This window comes from Ursus americanus, chromosome 13 (assembly GCF_024610735.1).
Source record: "Ursus americanus isolate L20-20 chromosome 13, mUrsAme1.1.p, whole genome shotgun sequence".
Taxonomy (NCBI): Eukaryota; Metazoa; Chordata; class Mammalia; order Carnivora; family Ursidae; genus Ursus; species Ursus americanus.
This window is the reverse complement of record NC_142139.1, coordinates 14,521,527-14,534,324: the sequence shown is the minus strand read 5'-3', so window position 1 is coordinate 14,534,324 and position 12,798 is coordinate 14,521,527. Positions and strand designations below refer to the sequence as shown.

The 12,798-nt window shown below is 34.2% G+C and overlaps 1 protein-coding gene and 1 non-coding gene across 7 annotated transcripts in view; one reads left to right on the top strand and one right to left on the bottom strand.

Annotated features, from left to right (window-relative positions):
- PRDM5 (PR/SET domain 5) overlaps positions 1-12,798 on the top strand; it is a 193,889-nt gene that overhangs the window by 97,609 nt on the left and 83,482 nt on the right. For all 6 annotated transcript variants that reach the window (XM_045799063.2, XM_045799061.2, XM_045799062.2 and 3 more), the window contains 2 exons: positions 4,353-4,437; positions 5,654-5,811. In XM_045799063.2, the coding sequence (XP_045655019.1) occupies positions 4,353-4,437; positions 5,654-5,811 (243 nt within the window). The remainder of the gene's footprint in view (positions 1-4,352; positions 4,438-5,653; positions 5,812-12,798) is intronic.
- On the bottom strand, positions 1,352-1,461 carry LOC123793421 (U6 spliceosomal RNA). The gene has a single exon (XR_006779956.1). It is a non-coding gene; the product is annotated as a U6 spliceosomal RNA (small nuclear RNA).

The following is a 12,798-nucleotide window of genomic DNA, read 5'->3' as shown; positions in this document are numbered from 1 at the left end:
AATTTATATACGAACATATTCTAAAATGCAAGACTGATGTGCAGAAAAGTAAGCTCTTGCAAAGATATATTTTGAGTTGTTTATCGTTGAGAATTAGTAGAAATATTCTCCAGTGCAAAGTGTTACGTCTAGTTGAACTTTTCAGTACAATACCTCACCCTGGTTTCAAGCTTTGTCAGTTGCTGTTGGCTCAGGAAATACCATATATTTGATGAAAACATACAGTTTTGTGTATTTATAATGTGCTCCGCTGTGGCACGTAGCTATTAAAATGGATGCATATTATGGTTAAGTCTGGCAGAACAAAGACAAGAGCTCTATTATTTTTTTTTAACTTTTTTTTTTTTTAAGATTTTATTTATTTGTTTGACAGAGATAGAGACAGCCAGCGAGAGAGGGAACACAAGCAGGGGGAGTGGGAGAGGAAGAAGCAGGCTCATAGTGGAGGAGCCTGATGTGGGGCTTGATCCCATAACGCCGGGATCGTGCCCTGAGCCGAAGGCAGATGCTCAACCGCTGTGCCACCCAGGTGCCCCAAGAGCTCTATTATTTTGAAGAGCTAAAAATAACGTACAAGAATGTCAAAGTGTTGTTAGCAGGAAGGAATGATTATGTTTGCAGAAAATAAATTTAATACATTTTGTAATAAGCATAAATATTGCTAAATTATTTTAATGTGAAAATTTAACCTGAAAAATACACAGTAGTTATTAACCCTAACAACAGTTAATAGAATTTACAATAAAATAGAGCTACAGTAGAATTTAGATTTTTGTTCTTATTATAGCAAAGTCTAGAAAACTTCATATCATATCATGTTATCTTATATTGTAATAACAAAGATGAATGATTATTTTTTAATTTCACGTTATTGTTTCGTCAGAATATCTAGGAGCACATAATATTTTCCTTCAGTGATTTAATATCGAAGAAGAGAAGAGATGGTACTAGTGAATGTAGAATTTTACTTTTCTAGTGGTTTACAAAATTAATTGCTCTCTTTATCTGTGTATTGATACATTCCAAAGTAATCTGACAGGCTTTAAAATTCATATGATGCTCAGTCTGGTAGCTCTAGCCACGTGCCATGGGTTTAAGATGTTTAAGGTTCTATTTCATATGTTGGGTGATTGCGATCCTCGGGGAGAAATAGCAGAACAGTGGACTGAGAGTGAGGACAGTGGGTGTCATCATCTTCTTCTGTCTCTAACACTTCATGTAACATTGGGTCTCTGTCCTCTTCTTTTATTAAATGTGACTTGGAACTGATCTGAGCCTTTTAATTATTTTCTCTAAGTGCCATGAAACTTTTTTTTTTTCATTTTCCAAATAGTTTTCTTATAGGATTGTTTAAAAAATAGAGAACTTGAAGAATTTGTATGTAACTCTTGTGCATGGACCGTGCTAATCTTCACTGTATCATTCCAATTTTAGTACTTGTACTGCTCACTTCGCCAGTATGGCTTCTGAAGAAGAACCCTAGGCTGAGACAAAAGATTAAATCCAATTGAATAGATATTTTCTAAATATCTTTGTACTTGTATGTATTTCTCATCTGTTTAAATCTTAAGAAGTTGAAGATATTTTACCAAATTAAAGATTTTGCCAAATTGAAAGTTTCAGCAAAGTTGGTTGTGGGGCATATTTCTGAAAAATGTTCTATTTTCCATTTATTTTTTTCATAATATAAGAACCTTTTCCCCAAGGAACATCTTGGCAGATCTAAATACTACCTGGTGATGGTAGAACATAGCACCCAAATTATCTCTGCAAAATGCTAATAACTTATTAGCTCACTGCAGCACTTCCTTCATTCTAGCATAGCTCCTCTAACAGCCTTTCTGAATCCATAGGCAGCTTTTACTGACTTCCATTTTTGACTCTATTCTTATGAGTTGGGTATGTTGAATGTCTAATAGAGTTTGGTTGCAGTATTTACCCTTGCCAGTAGAGGGTGCTTTATGAACATGCCAAATTATATTACAGTCTAGAATAGTATCTTACATTACTATATATTATCCTATGTTACAACAAGACATATGATCCTTCTTGAAAATTATCTAATTAGGGACTTCAAATTGTAAGTTATTACCCTCCATATCAATTAGTAAGTGGGACATTTTGAAAATTGTGCTTTATTTAGCATTAGGCATAGATAAATGGTATTACCTGTCATTTTCATTTGAAATTTGATTGTTTTATTAAGCTTTTCTGGAATTTTTAAAAATATCTCGGGCCTGTAGTTTTCATTGTAAGTAAGGTAGTCAATGCAAAAATGCTTTCGTGTACAGTGAAAATTCTATTTTGTAATTATGGAAAATCAATTCAGTTGAACCTTTAAAAATATTTCATGTTTCCGGAGCTGCTAGATTTATGAAGTAAACAAGTATGGGTACTATACTGCAGTATTTATGTAACAGTTAACATTTTATATATGGATGAATAATTTTAAAAATTTAATATGTTAATATAAATTTCATATTAAAATGAAAATAACTATATATGTTTTCATTTATGTATAGTTCAGAAGGCAAATCAGCTTTTTAAGGGTATATTGTTATTATAAAAGGCATATATCACAGAAACATAGAACTTAAGAATATAAATCTCTTCATACTATCTTTAAATAAATTTTGCAAAATATCATTGCTCCTTAAACATAGTTGTTCAATCAAAGCCATGGTGAGGGTCTTTGATGGTTGAAGAGGCTGTCTTTAAAATGGCTCAGGCTGAAAGTTTTTCTCCCGTACTGTGTAGTACTTGCTTTCTAAGTACTTGCGCAGATCCCACATTGTTTTCTGAGGAAGCATAGAACTCTCTGGACTCCATATATTCACTGACTGAGATTAGATGGCACCATATGTAAGTGGAGATGGAAGTCAGACTCTCGTGGAATGACATCGTTCTGCTTCTGCCTTGTTTATCTATCTTTTCTCTGCTTTTCCCAAATGAGTTTACTAACTCACCAAGAATCAGGTCTGACAGAAGCAGACCGTGGCTAGGTAGGCTCAGACCTGCCATGTGGCTGGGCATAGAATTAAGGCACAGACTGCAAACCTGGGATCTGTTAACTTTGCCCTAGCTTTTGTTTCCCTGCCTTGTCCTCTCTTTTCACTCTCTCTGTCTTGAGTTCTTCCATGGCCACTGAGATCAAGGGGACCGTTCACCAGGATACAGCCCAGGGCTCCCCTCTTTCCTCAGTGCTCTACCAGTTCATGGTCCTCTGCCTTGACTTCTCTCTGCAGTGGCCCTAGTTACTCTGCAGGGATAAGCATAGTACCTTGGCTTTCTGTGGAAGGGCTTTTGCTTGTCTGGTGTTTAGTAGTGTGAGCTCTACCTTTCATGAGGTTGAAACAGAAACATAACTTCACCAACACTGTTTTTGAATCTTTGGCAAAACAATGTGATGCTGTTGTTCATTGGGGCGATTGGTATGTCTCATATAAGCCTTCTTGCGATACATTCCTCTTAGAACTTTGTGCACTGTTTCTGATCGTAAACTGGGCCTCTACTTTTCATACCGCCCATACGATTTCTCTGATTTAGTGTCTGGGCGGGAAAGAGCTAAACTTAATATCCAGTTGTAATAATTATTTAAGCAGTTGTTTGCTAAAGTTATGCTCCTCCTCTTCTTACTTATTATGATTTTTGAGCTTTTCTTTTTACTGATGTAAGAATTTCACCATGAGCTAAGTGTTTTTCAGAATCATATATCTTCTTGCCGTTCATGGTAATTAATGTTTTGTTCTGTACTATATACATTTAAATTTAAAATAGTTTGACTACTGTAAAAGGAATCTTACTACCTATAGGTTACATATTTCCAAATCTAAATTTGTGCATAACAAAGAGGTAATTTAAATTAGGTATAACTTTTTTCAGAGTGTAGAAATTTAATATGCACAAAATCGGTCAGCTATATAACGTATTTAAATAACGTGCTATAATCTTATATTTTCTTTCTTTTTAAAAAATTTTTATTTATTTATTTGAGAGAGAGAGAGAGTGGGGTGGGAGAGGGAGAGGGAGAAGCAGCCACCCCACTGAGCAGGGAGCCCAATGCAGGGCTCCATCCCAGGACCTTGGGATCATGACCTGAGGGGAAGGCAGACGCTTAACCAACTGAGCCACCCAGGCGCCCCTCCAATCTTGTATTTTCTTTTAATGATGTGTTTTTACTTGGTAACGTGTTCATTGCATTTTCAATTATGTGAGATGCTGTGAACAAATTAGGGCTGAATTATAATACATAGATATTGCAGTAGCAACTATCCGTATGTTCATACTTTTACTTTTGCTCTAATTTATTTGGCTTTGACAGTTGACTTAACTGTCCACTTAACCTTTTGCAGATTCATGAGATATTTGATTGTCAAGAATGTATGAAGAAATTTATTTCAGCTAATCAGCTAAAACGTCACATGATCACTCACTCAGGTAAAATATATATTTTTCATTTATATTGAAATCACTATGAAAGATTCACCTTGTCATTTTCAGGAGCTCCAAGAGTAGTAATCAGGAGACCTGGCTCTTAGTTCTGGTTTGGCCATTAACTAGTCATGTGATTTTGAAGAAGTTACTTAGCCTCTCTAGACCTGTTTATTTATAAAGCAAAGGTGGTTGGACTAAATGATATCAGTGATCTTCAGAGTCACTATTTAATTTGTAATCTACTCCTCTTTGAGCCTTAGATTCTTTTCTTTACCTGTGGAAATGTATCCTACCTTTCAAAACTGCTATGAAGATTAAATGAGATCGTTACGCATTGTGCTAGCATAGTGTCTGACTTTTAGAAGGGATTCAACAATTATAGTTTCTACCTTTCTAGATGCTTTGACATTCTAACTAAGGTACTATAAATGTTAGTGAGAAATTTGTAAATACATTTTGAAAATATAAGTTTTTAAAGCCATAGTTTCATTTTAAGCAAATTTGAGTAATAGGTCTGTTAAACAGATTTTTCAAAAATAATGTCTGAGAATAAATTTTGCTTTATGAAGTCTCTTAAACTTTCTAGAGTCTAGAACATCTATAATTGGAGGCCACTGAAGTCAGAATGTTCTTGAATATCCACTTTGCTTGAAGACAGATATAGATATTTTGACAAATGAAAACTGATCAAACACCAGTAGCTCGGAAATGCTTTGTTTGAAACAAACAGTATTTTTTACATGAACGTTGCATAAATATGGATTTTATACAACAACCTAGTGTTGTTTCTGCTGAGAATTGAAGCTGTGCCTGTATGGGGTCACTTGTTTGAGTAGGAGGCAGATCTGTCATTTAGTTTTAGCACTGTCAGGCCACTCTTGGCATTCAGAGTTGTGACCCAGGTTTAAACTCACACCTATCAGCAGATTTTTCATCTGGAAGTAGGATTTTTTTCCTTGAATTTAAATTTCGTCCTTACATCTAAGCTGCTTTATCCACGTAGTTTACAGTATAGGTCTATAAAAGAACTAGCTCACATCTCTTTTGTGAATAGGCTCACATATCTGACAGAATGGATTGGTAAGTAGATTTTTTTTTCAGTTGTTTCAATCATGTTTTAGTTGACTTATCTGTAAGAAGTAATATAAGGTAAGGCTATTTCCCTTTTTATCCTTTACTTTTATATAGATGTGAGATTGTCTCCACTCATTTTTCACAGAAAAACGACCCTATAATTGTGAGATTTGTAATAAATCTTTCAAGAGGCTCGATCAAGTGGGCGCCCACAAAGTAATACACAGTGAAGATAAGCCTTACAAATGCAAGCTTTGTGGAAAGGGCTTTGCGCACAGAAATGTTTACAAGAATCACAAGAAGGTAAAACCTTATTAATGTTATTATTATTTTTGCTGATTTGATTTCTAATTGTTTATGTTTTAAAGAGGTTTTTGTATATCTGGACATGCTCTGCATGTGGAATAATTAGAGGATGATTTTGCTTATACTTTCATAACCCCACCTGGCCTTGTTTCCGGTCTTCCATCCTCTGTTGAAACTGTTCTTATAAGCAAAGTGTCATCCAGTGTTTCCCGGTGTTATACTAATTGCAAAGTCTTTTCTTCTTTTCCTTTTTTCTCTAAAACTTGACACTCTTGTTCATGGTAGCTTTTTTGAAATTCTCTTCATCTTTGGTGTATAATTGGCTCCATGTTCCTCCAATTTCTGTGAACACTTTCATCTCTCCTCCCGCAGGAGGTTTTCCTGGGCGCGTTGGCTGTGGACCTCTTCTAGGTTCTCTGCGTCTGCCACATCGTGACTTCTACCCTCAACTCTATACCGGCAAATCCCAAATGATTTCTTTCTTTAACCCAGGCTTCCAACCCACATTTATTTTTCTTTATTTGATACATAACTAGGTACCTTTTTGACCTAATGAATTTAGCATGTCCCAGAATGACCTTTCATTCTTTATGCTCCAGATAACCTCTCTTTTGGAGTTTCTTCTTTCTGTTAATGAGAGAAATGTGTACTTACTCCTATCTGTTTCTTTAGTCTTAGACCCTTTTTAAAATTAGAAGCCAGTTCTTTTTCAAAATTATTTTTATTTTTGTTTATTCATTGTTTTTTTTTTAGAGAGAGAGAAAGTGATTGAGTGGGGGAGGGTCCAAGGGAGAGGGAGAGAGAGGATCTTAAGCAGGCTCCATCCTCAGTGTGGAGCCTGACTTGGGGCTTAATCTCAACAACCCTGAGGTTATGACTTGAGCCAAAATCAAGAGTTGGAAGCCCAACTGATTGAGCCAGGCGCGCCTAGAATCAGTTCTTAAAGATTCCACCCTCCATTGTCTCATCACCCTCGCGGTCATTCATTCCTTTACCATCCTATCATTCTGATTATTGCTCATCTTCATTACTTTAATACCTATCTAATTAGATTTTGATTACTTATCATTTTCCAGTTATCCATCCTCCTAGATAAATTGTCCCACAGTACAATTCTATCACTCTTGTACTCTAATATTATGAGTAGATTTCCAATGCCTGTGTAAGTTATAGTATATACATGTTACCCTGTCCTTCAGAGTTCTCTACCTATGACCTCAGCTTACTTTTCTAGATTTTTATCCTTTTCGCTGCATTAGTCATACCTCAACAACTTGACATTTGCCTTTAGTCAGCATGACCTAATTTCCCCTTCTTCTTTTCTTTTCTTTTTAATTTTTAAAAAATTTTTTTTATTTTTATATTTTTATTTTATTTTATTTTTAACTAAACTCTACACCCAATGTGGGGATTGAACTCATAACCCTGAAATTAAGAGTCTCTACTGACTGAGTCAGCCAGGTGCCCTACCCCTTCCTTCCTCTTTTCTCATAGGACTCCAAGTTATGATCTCTTAGTTTTCTTAATTAATTTTTGTTTGCAGGTCCTATGCTTTACCTTTACTCTGGTTCTTGTTTCAGAATGTATTAGTTTTATCTTATCTACTCTGCATTGATAATAAATAATATTTGAGTTGAATTCAGAAAATTTGTCCAAAGACATTCAATATCTAAATAATGTAGGGATTTATGATGTGATAAATAATTGATTATTGATTTTTTAAAAAAATTATTGAGGTATAAATGGCATATAGTATTATTAGTTTAGTGTATACAAATAGTGATTTAACATTTGTATACATTGTGAACTGATTACCACAGTAAGTCTAATTACCATCTGTCATCATACAAAGTTAATTCAATATTATTGACTATATTCCTTGTATTGTACATTATATCCCCGTTCACTTATTCATTTTATAACTGGAAATTTGTGTCTCTTGATTCCCTTCACCCATATCACCCACATAACCCTCTCACCTTTTGGCAACCACTATTCAGTTCTATGAATCTGGATTTTGTTTTGTTCTATTTATAGTTGTCTTTTTTTTTTTCTTTTTTTGATTCCGCTTATAAGTGAAATTATGCAGTTTTGTCTTTTTCTGTTTGACTTATCTCATCTATCCTAGTACCCTCAAGGTCCATCCATGTCACAAAGACAAGATTTCATTCTTTTCTGTAGCTGAGTAATATTCCATTGTCTACACATGTACTGCATGTTCCTTATCCATCCATCTACTGAGGTACACTTAGGTTGTTTGCATATCTTGGCTATTGTAAATAATCCTGCAATGAACGTAGGGGTGCATATGCATATATATATATATATATATATATTTTTTTTTTTTTTTTTACTTTGGATAGATACCCATATGTGGAATTGCTGGATTATATGTAGTTTTTAGTTTTTTGAAGAAATTTTATACTGTTTTCCATAGTGGTTGCACCAGTTTACATTCCCATCAACAGCTTATGGGTTTTTTTTTTTTTTTTCCTACATTGTTGCCAACACTCGTTATTTCTTGTCATTCAGATGATAGCTATTCTGATAGGTGTGAGGTAATATCTCATTGTGGCTTTGATTTGCATTTCCTTGATGATTAGTGATGTTGAGCATCTTTTCCTGTTGACCATCTGTATGTCTTCTTTGGAAAAATGTCTATTCAGATCCTTTGCCCATTTTTTAATGGGATTGTTTGGGTTTCTTTGTGCCTGAGTTGTATGTCTGCATTATATATTTTGGATATGATTTGCAAATATCATCCCCCATTCAGTAGGTTGTCTGTTCATTTTGTTGATGGTTTCCTTTGCTGTTCAGATGTTCTTTGATTTGATGCAATCCTATTTGTTTATTTTTGCCTTTGTTGCCCTTGTCTTTGGAGCTAGATCTGAAAAACAGTGCTAAGACCAATGTCAAGTAGCTTACTGCTTATGTTTTCTTTTAGTAGCTTTATGGCTTCAAGTCTTACATTCAAGTCTTTAACCCATTATAAATTAGTTTTTGAATATTGAGTAAGATAGCGGTCTAAATTCCTTTTGCATGTGGCTGTCCAGTTTTCCCAATACTATTCATTGAAGAGACTGTTCTTTCCCCATTGTATATTCTTGCCTCCTCTGTCATAAATTAATTGACCATTTATGCATGGGTTTATTTCTGGGCTGTCTCTTCTGTTCCATTGATCTATGTGTCTATGTTTTTGGTAATATCATACTGTTATGATTATATAGCTTTGTAGTATAATTTGAAATTTGGAATGTGATACCTCCTCTGACTTTGTTCTTCTTTATCCAGATTGCTTTGGCTACTTGAGGTCTTCTGTAGTTCCATACAAATTTTAGAATTATTGTTTCTGCTTCTGTGAAAAAATGCCATTGGAATTTTGGTAGGGGTTGCATTGAACCTATAGATTGCTTTGGGCAGCATGGACATTTTAACAGCATTAATTCTTCCAATCCATAAGCCTGGCATATCTTTCCATTTCTTTGTGTCCTCAGCTTTTTTTATCAATGTGTTACAGTTTTGAGAGTACAGGTCTTTCACCTCTTTGGTTAAATCTGCTCCTAGGTATTTCATTCTTTTTGATGCAATTGTAAATGTGATTGTTTTCTTGATTTCTCTTTCTGATAGCTTCTTATTAGTGTGTGAAAATGCAACGGATTTTTTTGTGTTAATTTTGTATCTTGAGACTTTATTGAATCCATTTATTAGTTCTAACAGCTTTATTGGTGAAGTCTTTGGGGTTTTCTATACATAGCATCATGTCATTTGCAAAGAGTGACAGATTTACTTCTTCCTTTCAATCATGATGCCTTTTAGTTCTCTTTCTACTAAATTGCTTTGGCTAGGACTTCCAATATTAAGTTGAATAAAAGCAGAGAAAACTTTCAGCTTTTCATCATTGAGTTTAGTATTAGCTGTGGACTTATTATATGTGGGCTTTATTATGTTGAGCTACATTCCCTCTATACATACTTTGTTGAGAATTTTTATCATAAGTGAATATTGAATTTTGTCAAATACTTTTTCTTCATCTCTTTGGGATGAGCATATGATTTTTATCTTTCATTTTGTTAATGTGGTCTATTATGTTGATTGATTTGTGAATATTGAAACCATCCTTGCATCTCTGGGATAAATCCACTTGATCATGGTATATGACCTTCTTAATGTGTTGTTGACTTTGATTTGCTAATATTTTGTTGAGGATTTCTGTGTCTATTTTTTTCTGGTATATTGGCTTATAATGTTTTTTTTTTTTTTTCATCTCCCCTCCTCCTCCACTTCCTCCTTCTCTTCTTTTCTTGTGGTCTCCTTGTCTAGTTTGGGTATCAGGGTAATATTGTCTTGTAAATGGGTTTGGAAGCATTCCCTCCTCTTCAATTTTTTTGGAAGAGTTTGAGAATGATAGGTATTAAATCTTCTTTGAATGTTTGGTAGAATTCACCAGTGATGCCATCTTGTCCTGGACTTTTGTTTATTGGAAAGTTTTGATTACTAATTCAATCTTCTTACTGTAATTGATTTATTTAGATTTTTTATTCATGATTTGGTCTTAAAAGTTTATTTCTGGGAATTTATCTATTTCTTCCAGATTATCCAATTTTTTGACATGTAATTTTTTTGTAGTTGTATGATGATTTGTATTTCTGTGGTATAATCTAACATCTTTCTCATTTTATTTATAAGAACCTTCTCAGCCTCTATTTCATGATTTCCATTCTAATCTTTATTATTTCCTTTCTTCTACTAGCTTTAGGTTTCATTTGTTCTTTGTTTTTGTTTTTTGTTTGTTTTTCTAATGGTTGGGAAAGATGCTTGATATGATTTCAATGTTTCTGAATTTTTTGAGACCTGCTTTGTGGCCTAACATGTGATCTATACTGGAGAATATTCTGTGTGCACCTGGGAAGAATGTATATTTATCTGCTTTTGGATGAAATGTTCTGTATTTATCTATTAAGTACATTTGGTGTAATGTGTTGTGCAAACCTATATTTCCTTATGGACTTTCTGTCTATATGATTCCTACTTTCTGTCTGGATGATTTATCCATTGGTATAAATATGGTGTTAAAAAACCCTACTGGTGTTTTTTTTTTTTTTTTAATGTTCTTGATGTCACATTCCACATCTTTTATGTATCCCTAATTATTTAATTAATTTTATTACTTTTGTCTTTTAACCTTCATACTAGCTTTATAAATGATTAATCCACTGTTTTTACTATATATTTACCTCTTCCAGTGAGATTTTTACTTTCATATGTTTTCTTGTTGTTAATCAGTGCCCTTTCTTCTCAGCTTAAAGAAGTCCCTTTAACATTTCTTTTAGGGCTCGTTTAGTGATGATGAACTCCTTTGCTTTTGTTTATCTGGAAAATGCTTTATCTTTTCTATTTTGAATGATAGCCTTGCCAGGTAGAGTATTCTTGATTGGAAGTTTTTTCCTTTCAAACTTTGAATACTTCATGCCACTGTCTTCTGGCCTGCAGAGTTTCTGTTGAAAACTCTGCTGAAAGCATTATGGGATTTTCTTTGTAGATAACACATTATTTTTCTGTTGCTGTTTTTAAAATTCTCTCTTTCTCTTTTAACATTTTAATTATAATGTGGGTTGGTGTGGATATCTTCCTGGGCTTCCTGGACCTACATGTTTGTTTCCTTTCCCAGATTAGCAAAATTATCCATCATTATTTCTTCAAAAAGTTTTCTGTCACTTTCTTTTTCTTCTCCTTCTAACAGCTCTATAATGTGGATGTTATTCTGCTTGATGATGTTCCAGATTCCTCTTAAGCTGTCTTTACTTTTTTAAATTCCTTTTTCTTTTTGCTGCTCTGTCAGGGTGAGTTCCATTGTTTTTGTCTTCTAGCTTGCTGATCCGTTCTTCTGCTTCATTCATTCTTCTGTTGAGCCCCTCTACTGTATTTTTCAGTTCAGTTATTATATTCTTCAGTTCTGTGACTTCTTTTTGGTACTTTCTTATATTTTCTATCTCATTTTTGAAGTTTTTATCCATTCTTCTGAGTTTAGTAAACAACTTTGTAATCATTACTTTGTTTTAATGCCTCTTTCTCTCTCTCTCTCCTTTTTTTTTTTTAATTTTTTTTAATGAGTCTGACCAAAAGTTCACCAATTTTTCTGTTCTATTGTTTGGGTTTTTTTTACTCTTTATTTCATTTATTTCTCCTCTAATCTTTATTATTTTCTTCCTTTTACTGGCTTTGGGCTTTGTTTGTGCTTCTTTTTCTAGCTCCTTTAGGTGGAAGATTAGTTTGCCTGTTGGATTTTTTCTTGCTTCTTGTGGTAGGCCTGTATTGCTATAACTCATGGGTCCAGAAGTGTAATCCCCATGGTCATGAGACTCCCTCCTACCTCAGACATTCAAGAGGTGGGCTTTTCGTGCTCATTGGCTGTGGTGGGATGCAGTTAAAGCTTGGGGGCTTGGAGTGCTTGCCTGGCTGGCTCTGGCATTGCTTGCTTATTGATTTCGGTTAATATATTTTAGCATGGTGTTAAGTAATATGTATATAATATCTTTTACAATAACTTGTTACTTATTTTTCTCTTATAGTAGTCCATTGGAGTTATAGTTATTTCAATATTTAATTGAGACTTGAAAGCATCATTCTTTCTCTTTTAAATCATTTAAAAAATTATGACATCATTTTAGCTTTTAGCCTGAAAAGAAAAAAAAAAAGTTAGATTTACCAGAGAATAAAAAGGGTTGATTGATAGTGTCCCAAATCGTCTCTGCCGAATTTCTTGCTGACTGCCCTTAGGTTTAACTCAGGCATTAAATGATCAGGGGCAGGACCACATTCATTACTGCTGCTTTGGAATTGCATGACTGTAAAAAATTATCTGGCTAGTTTCCTGCTCAGTCTCTGGAACTCTCTTGCTCCATTCTTTGATGAAACTGATCTACCCACATTTACGAGGTTTTCAGTTTGGCTTATGTTTTATGCCATATGGGAATTTGGCACAGG